The 12,873-nt window shown below is 43.8% G+C and overlaps 1 protein-coding gene across 3 annotated transcripts in view; it reads right to left on the reverse strand.

The window, feature by feature from the left end:
* Positions 1-12,873, reverse strand: part of SNTN (sentan, cilia apical structure protein) — a 46,476-nt gene that overhangs the window by 24,560 nt on the left and 9,043 nt on the right. For 2 of the 3 annotated variants that reach the window (XR_015151424.1, XR_015151423.1), the window contains exon 3: positions 11,979-12,118. Coding sequence is in view for 1 of the 3 variants with exons in the window: in XM_086367061.1 (XP_086223187.1) it covers positions 7,362-7,520; positions 11,979-12,118 (299 nt within the window). In the remaining 2 variants the exon portion in view is untranslated. Of the gene's footprint in view, positions 1-7,122; positions 7,521-11,978; positions 12,119-12,873 lie in introns of those variants that run through there. The other variant, XM_086367061.1, reaches the window with a different exon arrangement.

Here is a 12,873-nt window from a genome sequence, read left to right on the forward strand (position 1 = left end):
GAAGTGATTTCCATTCTTCACCTCTCCTCCCTTTCTGACTTCAGGGAGGGTATGGGTGGAGGAAGTCCAGCATGGACTGTTCATGAGCGATGAGCCACCCTGCTCTGGCATTTAATGTTTTCACTGTTCCACACATGCTTTTCAGGGGACAGTCAGAGCTCCACCATTGAAGACCAGAGTTTCAGGAAAATCGAAGTTTTGCTTTTCTCACTTTTATTATTAATTTTCATTAACCCCTTCAGAGGCCCCCAGTACCTCCAGCCTTCTTCCCTTCAAAGAGAGAGATTTAGAGAAAGCAGCCAGTTTCCAGCTTTCAGAGACTGCTAGAGATGCTGCCGCCTCATGACTGTCCTGCTCCTGAGGTCCTCTGCTCTTTACCCAGTGAAGGGGGCAAAGGTTGTTTGGGATTAACCTGTTGTTTAGCCGCTCAGTCGTGTCCAACTCTTTGTGACCCGAAGGACTATAGCCCGCCAGACTCCTCTGTCCATGGGATTCTCCAGGCAGGAATACTGGAGTGGGTTGCCATTCCCTTTTCCATGGGATCTTCCTGACCCAGGCATCAAATCTGGGTCTCCTGCATTGCAGGCAGACTCTTTACCATCTGAGTCACCAGGGAAGGCTTTAAGCAGTCCCACTGTGGGCTGCAGATCTGATTCAGGTCAAAGCATAGCCTTTCAGTAAAAAAAAGAACAGGAAACTACAATGCAAAGCAGATGAGGCAGGTGAAGTTGCTGAAAATATAAACATAAATTATTGAATTTTGAAAATGCTTTATCTTATTAAAAAAAAAAAAAAGCTTCCTGGTGGCTCAGCAGTAAGGAATCCACCTGAAATGCAAGAGACACAGGAGACCTGGGTTTGATCCCTGGGTCAGGAAGATCCCTTGGAGAAAAGAATGGCAACCCACTCCAGTATTCTTGCCTCAAGAATCCTATGGACAAAGGAGCCTGGTGGGCTATAGTCCATAGGGTTGCAAAAAAGTTTGACATGACTGAAGTAACTGAGCATGCGCATAAATGGCTGAGGTCCCCAAGTCAGTAAGACATAGAAGGGTCTGGAGTGCACTTTGTGGCTCTGCCCTTAGATAATCACAGCTGGAGGTGGCTCTGAGGTCTGAGCTCCTCTGTCTTGTCGGACTGTCCACTCCATGTGGGGTCCACTGGCCCCAAGATAGTGGGGATGCTTCACTCTGTCTTTGGTCTTGAGAGTATTCTCTGCATGGCTGATTTTCTGGTTCTGAGCTAAATTATAGCAAAAGCAATCTTAAACTGAGTGTACATCTTCATTCTTACCAATTTTATTAGTAAAAGTAGCAGTCTGTAATAAGATCCAGTTTGCTCATCTGCCAGGAAAGCACATCATGCTTTCTTTTCTTCAGCAAGACATTAACCTGCATCCAAGTAAACATCTTAATGTTCCCCTTTTCTACCTCTTCTGTTTGAGAAGGACTCATTCATTCATTAATTTGTTCATTTCATATTCATCAAGCACCTCTTTGGTGCTATTCCAGGTGCTGAGGATACAATATAAGACAGGCAGGGCTCTTGCTTTTAAAGATGTTACTGACAAGCCAGTAAATGGCCACGTGAATTGTGTGACTTACGTAGCACTTTCAAAACTGATATAAACCATAGCTACAGATTTTTAAATCTACAAAGCACTGAGAAACCATCAGTGTTTCTTTTTTCTTTTTTTCTTACTCTCTAGGATACCTCCTGCTTATTGGCATTTAGCCCTCTGTGTATTGGTCTTATACCACAGCCTGCCAAGGTTAAAGTTAGAAAAGAGAAGTAGAAGAGATAGGATTTTAAGTGATTAAACTTTGTTCATATACTCACTGGCACTTGTTATGATTTTCTTTAAGTCTTGGTTAATACAAAAGATTATTTCAGAATGGGAAGGGATTTGAGGAACATCTAGTCACAGAGCCCTTTCACTAAGTAAGGAAGAATCTGAGACATGGAAGGAGGCGAGCAGGAGCAGACCTGGGAAGAAAACTCAGGGTTCTACCCTCCACATCAGCGTCCCCATTCCTCTACCTACACGTGCATGTTGGGAACAGCCCCTTTCCCTTCCACGGCCTCCCTCCTGTCGTTTATACTTTCTTCAAGCAAAACCATGAGCTAAAGGTCACACAGATTTTAAAATCCCACTGCCTTCCCCCAGAGGAAAAATTCCCTTCTTGAATGACATAGAAAGGCAAGGAAAAGCATGTTATATTGTTGCTGCTTCCCGCTAATGCTTCTTGATTCCCTGTGGATTCCGGAAATGTGAGCCGCTGCTGCTTCTCTTCCTCTACCTCCTCTTCCTCCTCATTTTGGAGAATAACGTACTGTGACCACGTGTAAGCCTTAAGTCACGGCGATGCTCTCCTTTGGGTAGTTTTCTATCCACTCTCCATTACAGAAGGGAGCCAGACTGCTGCACAAGAGGGATGTGGGTTGGAAACCTCAGGTTTATCTGCCACTTACTGCTGTGTGGCCCTGGTAAGTCACTCGACCTCTCTAAAGTTCATCTTCTTTGGTGAAATGGAGATAATAATACCAATCTCGTAAAGTTATTTATGAGTGTAGTAGATGCTGTATTCGGAGAAGGGAATGGCAAGCCATTCCAGTGTTCTTGCCTGGAGAATCCCAGGGACGGGGGAGCCTGATGGGCTGCCGTCTATGGGGTCACACAGAGTCAGACACGACTGAAGTGACTTAGCAGCAGCAGCAGCAGATGCTGTATTAGGGGCAGCCATGGTCAAGAATAATGATAATGACCATCTGCCTAGAATGAGACAAATTAGAATGGATATGAGACATATACACAGGCCCACTTTATATTCCTGATTTTTGCGCTTCCTTAACTCTCACAGTGACTTCTCTAAGAAAACAGGCCCCATTTGGATCCCAACTTTAGATCTGAAAAAACATGAGGCTCACTCAGAAAAGGTGGAGGGCTTTCTCAGGGCCCCAGGGCTGGTGATGGCAAAGCTGGGACCAGAGTCCAGCCCTCTGGTCCCAGCCCTCTGGTCCAGCCCTCTGCCTGAACTGCTAGCCTCTGTCCAGGCTAGCAGTTCCTCCAGTGGCATAGCTCCCACCCATACCATCTGAACGCTCATGTGAAGTGGAAAAAATCAAAACCACGAACAGCCTCTAGTTAGTTACAGCTCATGTTTTGTCACCAAATGAGTATGAAAAACTTTAGGGTTCATGGTTCTTAGATTCAGGATTGTGGATGAAGTATTGAACACATGGGGCAGGAATGGAGTCCTCGTGCACAGGAATGGAAACCACGCTGAGAGCCCACTTTACACTAGGCTTCGCTTATTTCAAAACTGCAACCCCTCTCCCCCACCAAAGGACCAAAGAGATCTGAAGCCATGTGTCCTAGATTGAAATTAGAGGAAACTGGCACAATGTCTTTCAGGCCTGAATTCGCTGGGTTATGGTTGCCCCTTGTCCATGGGCTGGATTGACCTTTGCCAGATTCTGGAAACTGGCCTTCTCGGCCCTTCTCAGAGCTCAGAATTCAGCTAAGAACTCTCTTCAGCTCTGCCAGCGCTGAAGTTCAGGATGCCTGTTGGTTTCCTTCCAGCCCTTTCCCCCTTTCTCACAAAGGACTGTTTAAAGCACAATTCCTGATTTCATACTGGGACCCTTTTTTAGATGCTGAAATAAAATTAGGGGTTCTAGGACTGGGTATGTTTCTGTCAGGCTCACCAAATTGCAAGCATGCTCACAGCTCTTGTACAGGAAGATCTTAACTATATTTAACAGGAAACTTCCCAGGGAGGCTCAGGTTACCTCCTTTTACACAGTGACAATTCAAGAAAGGTTTCACTTGGAATAACAAAGGAGATAATTCCATCAGTTCTCATGTTTGCTGAGCCTGTGCCTGAGAAGCAAATAACACTGCCCTGGTCATCCAAGTTATGGATTTTGTACCAGAGATTCTTGTAATTTCCTCTGTCAGTCATTTCATCCCCAGCTCCTCTCTCCCTTCTTTGAGAACCTGTCCATATACTTTGCAGGGAGAGTTCCCACAGGCCCTACTGAGTGGGCACGTGACTTTCATCCCTGGCCACAAACAACTTGATCTGGAGTGGCCCCTACTTGAATTCAGCCAATCCAGTTCTTGTTCCTGGGGACTGGAATTGGCTTTCTGAGATGCTACCGAGTGTTGGCTGAACATTTAAAGAGAGAAGTCAAGTCAGTGACGGGAACTTTGTGTTTGGCTTTTGGGCCAAGAATCTGGAAAAAAGGCTAGTCAAGAAGTAGAGATACAAACAGAGGTAGAGGTAGAGATGAGGGAGAGACCACATGCAGACAGAAGTGGAGATAAACCAATTCATTTAAGATACACTGAAAGCAAAAGCTTGACTTTGCTTTCCATTGCTGTTTCCAGTATTTTGTAGACATTCGTTGCATTCTCTGCCCTTTCTTTATTTGCCACTGGACTTTGTAGATAAATACAACCTGTGCCATCTTCCTTTGTGTGTGTGTACATGTATGTGTGTATGTAATTCCCGTGGGCTTTGTTGTTTGCAACCAAGGGATCTCACGACAAATTTGCATCCATAAGCTCACCTGTGATGACCAGTAATATTTTCAAGATGGAACCTTTGTTTGAAGAGTAGAGATCATGGTTCTGGAACTAGAACCAAGGGTGAGGTTTCTGTGGATCCAGTGTCTTAGCGCAGTTGTTCAGTTGCTAAGTCGTGTCAACTCTTTGTGACCCCTTGGACTGCAGCATGCCAGGCTTTCCTGTCCCTTACTATGCCCGAGTTTGCTCATACTCATATCCATTGAGTCAGTGATGCCATCCAGCTATCTCATCCTCTGTCATCTCCTTCTCCTCATGCCCTCAATCTTTCCCAGCCTCAAGGTCTTTTCCAAAGAGTTGGCTGTTCCCATTAGGTGGCCAAAGTATTGAAGTCTCAGCTTCAGCTTCAGTCTTTCCAAAGTCTTAGGGTAATGCTCATCAATTTGTCACTGATGCTTCTCAAGCTTTTGCTCTGCTTTCATTCCTTGCATTGGGCTAAAATAGATTCTATAAATGATTTTCCCCTCAGAGGATAGTAACTTCCCATCTGGAATGGAGTTTCAAAAATCCTTACAGGGAGCCCCAGGGTTGGAATGGCTCCAAGATTCTTCCTCACAGCATTGGCCAGGGTCTCTTTTTTCCTTCTCTGAAAGGTGTGAATTTGACCTTTTGATTGGTCACCAAGGTTGCCATATTCAGCTACTTTCAACTAAGATACAAAGGGCTTGGATGGAGTGCATCCCACAGATTCTATTTGAGGAATGCCAAATGGCTCTCCAGGGCCCAGCTGGTACCACACTCTCTCTCACACAGTGCCTGAAATGTGCACAGTTATTTTTGTTGAATTGTAGTATTATTGCTCACGATGAAGTCTAGTATTAAAACAAAATTGACAATGCCCACAAGGACGGCAGAGAACTCAGCAATCTGCCTGCTGTGTGACTTTGGAAAAATCAAAACCTCGGTGCTTCGGTTTCCTCATCTGTGAGATTATAATACTAATGCCAACCTCAGAGGGTTATGATGGGAATTGAGTTAATATTTATGAAGTGCCTGGCACATGAGTCGAGTCCTGTTGAATGCACATTCCTTCTATGAAAATGGTGACAGAGGGTAAAGTTTGGGGCTTTCCCTGATGGGGAAAACGTGTAGACTTTTGAACTTAGACTAAGGTTTGGAAAGTAAGGAGGGCTAAGGAATCTGGTCTTGGTGGATTTGGAACACTACAGGATGGGATAACAGGCTTCCTAGGTGGTGCACTGGTAAGGAATCTGCTTGCTAATGCAGGAGACACAAGAGGCATGGGTTTGATCCCACAGACTAGAAACATGGCAACACACTCCAGTATTCTTGCCTGTAGAATTTCATGGACAGAGGACCCAGTGGATTATGGGGTTGCAAAGAGTCAGGCATGACTGAGCACACACAGGCACATGCATGCCCACACGTGTGCACACACACACACACACACACACACAGAGGATGAGATAACACTTCTCTAGACCAGGGATGGAGGTTCTCCTTTGGAAAGGATCCCTTAACATGTGTCTCTGAGGCTTACAGTGTTGGATTGGAAGGAAAAGGGGAGGTGAGGGAGGTAACTTAGGAAGCTACCATAATTCTGGAATGAATTAAAGTCTTGGTGAAAGTCTATCTCAAAGACTTAGGCATTGACTGATGTGTGTGTATAATTTAAACTCAGGAATTCAGGTATAGCCACAGGGAATGTGTGTCCTGAGGACATGACCATTTTTAGATCATATTGTCAAGGAATTGTTGGTTAAATCATGGCCAGAAATTACAAAGATATTGGGATTTATGGGGTTTTAAGTCATATATAGGGCTTCCCCGGTGGCTCAGCTGGTAAAGAATCTGCCTATAATGTGGGAGACCTGGCTTCAATCCTTGGGTTGGGAAGATTCCCTGGAGAAGGAAATGGCAACCCACTCCAGTATTCTTGCCTGGAGAATCCCATGGACAGAGGAGCCTGGTGGGTTATGGTCCACAGGGTCACAGAGAGTCGGACACGACTGAGTGACTAACACAACAAGTAACATATAGGCAGAATTCACATAAAGTAAAATCCACCCCCCCGCTTTTGTGTGTGCAGTTCTAAGAGTTTGGCAAATGTGTGCAGTCATGTACCCATCACCACAATCAAGCTATGGAACATCTCCATCCCCCTAAAAGTGCCCTCATGCCCATCTCCATGTCCTACCCACAGTCCCGGCAGCCGCAGATCTGTTTTCTTCCTCTTACAGTTTTGCCTTTTGCAGAAGGCCAGTAGAGCTTCTCTGACCTTTGATCCCAAGTCACGTGATAACAACTCTTTCAGCAACCTGTAGCCCTTATCACAATTATAATTATACTGTATAAGAAATTGATTGATAAAATGTTCACAGTCTGTCTCCTCTGCTAAGACTCTGGTAGGCATGTCTGAGGGCAGAGATTGGCTGATTCATTACTTTGTCCTTAGCAATACCATCAAGTAGAAGCTCAATACACATTGTTTGATGGATGAATGAGTGAGGGGTTCAATGACTATAAGGAAGTGCTCTAAGACACTACTGACACAACAGAAGCAATGCAATATTTGGTGGTATCAAACCTATTATATTATAAAGCATCAGAGATTATATCATGTTATTTAAACATTCCTGAAGAGTGTGCATAGATTTCTGTAGTGACAAGGGGTCTGAATATTAGCAATCAGACCCACCCTAGGCAACCCCAGGTGCACGATCAATTGATCAAAAATAAAATGAAAACATTTTAAATCATTTAACATTGTATTTTGCCATTAATCTGCCTAACTATTTATTTAAAGCTGATTATTGTGTAATTTTTACACTCCATATATTTTGGAGCAAATCTGACATTATAGTGACGCTTAACAGTAAGACCATGAAATCCTCAAAATCCAGCTTATTTTCTGTGTGTTCGTCAAGTTCAGAAAGGAGGTCTTTGTACCTTGCTTTGGTTTCTTGTCCCTGTAAGAATGAAAAGTAAAAAGCCTAATTCATTGTGCTGCCTTGGTTTTATAGATAATAAGCAATAGTAAACATGTTATTAACATGTCAAGTTGCTACCAGCCCTACTAGTCAAGCAATGTGTTACATCTTTTCATGGGTTATCTGAGTGCTCACAGTGACCTTATTGAATACACATTATTTTCCCACTCTACAGTGGAAGGCCAGAGACTCAGTGAGAATAAAGTAATTTGCCCCAAACTTCCCTGGTGGCTCAGATGGTAATAGAATCTGCCTGCAACACAGGAGACCTAGGTTCAATCCCTGTGTCAGGAAGATCCCCTGGAGAAGTGAATGGCTATCCACTACAGTATTCTTGCCTGGAGAAATTCATGGATGAACAGCCTGGCAGGCTGCAGTCCATGGGGTCATGAAGAGTCAGACATGACTGAGCAACTAACACCACATCATCACAGATAGCTATGAGCGTGGAACCAGGATTCATTGCATTGGCTACCTGATTCTGGAGTCCTCACTCAACCGCTAAGCTATACTGCTGCTACTGCTAAGTTGCTTCAGTCGTGTCCGACTCTGTGTGACCCCATAAACGGCAGCCCACCCAGGCTCCGCCGTCCCTGGGATTTTCCAGGCAAGATACACTGGAGTGGGTTGTCATTTCCTTCTCCAAAGCTATACTGCTGCTGCTAAGTTGCTTCAGTCATGTCCGACTCTGTGTGACCCCATAGACGGCAGCCCACCAGGCTCCCCTGTCCCTGGGATTCTCCAAGCAAGAACACTGGAGTGGGTTGCCATTTCCTTCTCCAACCAAAGCTATACTACCTCTCTACAAATACAGTTACTGTTATGCTTTCTGATTTTCAAATTACAATCCCTTTGTCATTGGAGGTATCCACTATGTGATCTACAGAGTTTGATTATCCAGAAAAATGGAGTAAAATATGCTAAAAGAAAGTATGTGCTTTGAAAGATTGTTTAGCACTTAGCTTGATCATAAATCAAACCAAAGTTCATCAAACCTCAGAAAGAGATTGAAGGAAAACCTGTGAAAAGCACATAAATGGAGAAACTTTTCAGTTCCAAGCTCAGCTTGTGAATTATCTTCCCAAGTGGCATAAAAAAACATTAAGGTCATTTGATCCACTGCATTTAGTTTAACCCCAAACCCTCATCCATGTGCTGGCTGTAAAAAAGGTCATTGCAGCATGACTAAGGCACTTCAGGAGTGATGATACATTCCTCTCACAGGCTTAAGACCTTTCATGTTTTCTAGGCTGCTCCTCAAGAGGTGACACTTGCCAGTGAAGGTGGAAGGACCTATGTCTGCCTCCCTCAGAGCAAGCAGCCCTTGACAAGTGTGAAGCACACTGTTTGCCCCCAGGTCAGAGATTGCTGGAGGTCTATCTCCTCTCTTTTTGCTGTGCATTTTAAGAGCACGGAGCTGATGAGGTCCAGTCTTTTTGGGCTTGACCTGCCATCTTGCTTTTGGATCTTCTTAGCAGTGCATTTAGGTGCTCAGTTTTATTATCTCTGACTGACTATAGGGGGATAAATAAGATCCCCCAAATTATGTTTAGGTTTATGAGGAAGGACATGTTCCTTTCAGACCCTGGACTCAGCCAGAAGGTCCAGCTCAGTTTCCCAGAGAACCCTGCGTGAGGATTTAGGAGGAAGCCCAGTTGGTTACGGAGACTCTTACACTCACTGTACGTGCCTTTGGCACTCTCGCAGGGCAGAGCAGGGAAGGTGGTCCAAGACAGCATTCTGCCATGACGCTGCGTGTCTGGCAGTAGGACTGCTCAGTGGGACCACTGAGACTGAGGCGGGTAGGGCTGAGCAATCCCCTCAAGTCCCTGAAATACGTCTCTACTCTCTTCTGGAGGAGAGGGCGGGATTGCCCTGTATCTGGCTTAGTCTGCTGCTAGAGAGCCCCGAATCGGCTGCCTTTCCTGGGTTTAGTCTACACTGAGGGGCACGAGTCTGAGATGTCTTTCCTGGCAACTTTGGTTTTAATTCTTTTCCTCTGATGTTCTCAGAGAGATAGTGGATCACATCAGGATGAGACTCATCCACTAGGTCCTCATTCTCACACTTGTCAAAAGCTCACTGAGGACTTGCCAAGTACATGCAGTGCTCTTTTTCTCTCTGAGATTTGTCATTTTTTTTTTGGCCTCTGATGCAAACTGATGATATAGGATTTTCTCTCCCACCCTCTCTGTAAAGATTCCTCAGAATCTTGAATCTCTTGTCAAATATTATCTGATGTTTCTGGCTGAAAAAAAAAATAGCTTTAAAAAAATTATTGCAAAAACAATACGTATTTAATATTGGACATACAGAAAAAAAAAAAACAGAAGAATGTAAAAATAACCCTTTACCCTATTACCTAAAGATAGCTAACTATTATTAACATTTCTTTTCAGTCATTTTTCTGTGTCTCACACGGTAGTCTCTGTCTCTCTCTTTCACACACACACACACATGCACAAGCTCTTTTTTTACTTTATTGTGGAACAATGACAAATATAACCGTATATATTTAAAGTGTACAATGTGATGATTTGATACATATGCATTGTGGAATGATTACCAGCATCAAGATAATTAACACATCTATTACCTCGCACAGAATTAACGTGTGTGTATGTGTGTGGTGACAATGCTTAAGACTTACTCTCAGAGACTCTCAAGTATGCAGTACCTCATTACTAACTAGAGTCATCACGCTGTGGGTTAGAGCTTCAGAACTTATTCTTCTTATAGCTGGAAATGTGTACCCTTTGACCTAAATCACCCCTTTCCCCCAGCTCCTGGCAACCACCATTATATTCACTGTTTCTATGAAACAGGCTTTTTAAAAATTCACTTCTTTGTGGAATAAAAAAACAAAAAAACAAAAAACACTTCACACATGCTCTTTGGAAATAATCCTAGGAAGCTGTGCCTTTGACCCAGACTCCCCAGTGAATGGCACCTTATGTAACTATAGTATGCTAAAACCATACACATATTTATATTTTAAAGGAACTATAATATTTCTCTTTTATGTATTTCAGAATACACATAGAACCTGAGAGACTGTTTCCTTTTAAGTTTTTTCTCTCTCTGCCTGCCATTAAATGCTGGTGGTTTAGGTTCAGCATGAGGCCCTCTTTTCTTCCTACCTATTGTCCCAAGGCTACAATTTTCTGAAGTTTGAACACGTACTGCTGGTAGAATATAACGTGATTTTAGGTGATGTGAAAATAAATATTAGATAAGAATGTACAGTCATCTATGTTTTTTACTATCTTCCATTTCCACTCACTAAATTTACATTTAGAACAGTGATCAAGTTCCTTTATAAAATAATTTTAAGTAGAGTGTTAACTTAAAAACTTCTAAGTAAATTTTAATACAGGCTATAGGTAGATACAGCAAAAACCTTGAAGATAGGGGACTTTCCTGGTGGTCCAGGGGCTAAGACTCCACACTCACAATGCAGAGGGCCTGGACTCAATCTCTGGTCAGGAAACTAGATCCCACATGCTGCTACTAAGACCTGGTACAGCCAAATAAATAAAGAACTACTTTTTAAAAAAAGTACTGAAGATAGCATCAAGTGACTGAGGTTTGAGAAAGATGCCTCTAGAGCATTTAGGTCCCTCCCTCTGGTCACTCGCTTAATCCAGATCTCTCTATTCTGACCATTCTGCTCACATATCCTATTGCTGTCTGAATTTATCAACTTTAAAGTTTCAAGGACACCTTAAGCTTGACACAAGCTGACAGAACTCATCACCTGCCCCCATCTCCCACCCCACCTCCAATCTGATTCTTCTCCAGTCTTTCTCTTCTCTGAAAACGGATCCACCACCCATTTCTTCCCACAGTCAGAACTGACATATCATTATTTGCTCCCTCCTGTTCTTCAACGGTCACAGCAGATCCTGTTCATTCCACCTTCCAAAGGCCCCTTATACTTGCCACCTTAGCCCAAACCAACGTCTTCTTGTATTTGCATTCCTTCCCCACAGTTCCTCTCTTCTTTGCCTCACTCCCCACCCTCATGGAGTCTCATTTCCTACTGCAGCTGGTGTAATTTCTTCCTCGGGAATTAAGAAACCATCCCTGGCTTCCTCCTGCCCACAGGCTATGCCTCTGTAAGACACGGCTTCTTACCACCTGCCTGGCTTCCTCCCTCACTGCTTTTACTTCCCTCCCGCTTTTCACTAATACTTATTGGACCTCAAATGTCTCTGACATGCTTTACATCAGATTCCCTACTTGGAATGCCACCACTCCCCACCAGCCCTCACCCCTAGATCACTCTTAATCTCATTTTTCAGATCACAACTATACCTTAATTTTCCAGGAGGTCTTTTTTTGACCACCAAGCCCAAAATAGTCCCTCTGTTTTACTCTTTCATGCCAGCTGTTATGGTGTGGCTCACATTTCTTGGTGCCTGTTAATTGTCTTACCTCTGTGAAATTCTTAAACTGGGTTTGCAGCAGATTTTTGGCAGAAGCTTTTCCGAGTTTACCATCAGGGTCAGAAGAGTTTCTGAAAACCAGAGCGGCGGTGGCGATGGCTTTTTCCAGATCTGAGCCCTTGCGTAGAGCTGTGAGAGAAGAAATGTACAACCGTGTAGCCTAGGTTAGAATTGACCCTCCCAGCCATCAGGTTCCTCCTTCCAGGGGAACCTGGGGAACAGCGCTGGAAGGTGTGTGTCAATGTGATCCTGACCTTTGGCTTTTTGCCACCTATCTGAGGGTGGAACACATCCAGTGTTTGATCCTGGACCTTTAAACAATGGAAAACCAAAGTCCCTTCAGTAGCAAATAAAATTAGTAGAATCAGGATGAGATTTAGCCCCTGCTTGCCATATGACCTTGGGAAAACACCTGACCTCTCTAAGCCTTGGTTTTCTGATGTGTGATTTCATTTAGTCAACAAATATTTACAGAGCACCTACTATGTGCTTGGCTCAGTCCCTGGCATTAAGACACTTCACTGAGTAAGACAAAGTCCTTCTCTTGTGGAGTTTATATTCTGTGTCAGAGCATCACACAGGCCAGTGTGGTAAAGGAGAATGACATCCAGGACAAGTCCTCTGATGTCACGATAGATGAGGGATCTCTTTGAATCACGGCCTCAGTCACAGTGATCTTCCCAGCTGGCTTCTCTGGTTTAAAGTGTGCTGCTAACTCAGTCCTTTCCAGTGGGGAACACACAGTGACACCTGAGAACTACTCAAGGTTCACTGAAGAAAACTCTTAGCCTCTCTGTTCCCTCAGCCCTTGGTACATCCTCTATTATAGAACTTCTGCCACTTTATACTTACTGCATGTTTGATCATCTTTCTCTCAAACTGAA

Source organism: Bos grunniens, chromosome 22 (assembly GCF_055505025.1).
Source record: "Bos grunniens cultivar Pamir isolate PY7600 chromosome 22, Bosgru_T2T1.0, whole genome shotgun sequence".
NCBI classification, from domain to species: Eukaryota; Metazoa; Chordata; class Mammalia; order Artiodactyla; family Bovidae; genus Bos; species Bos grunniens.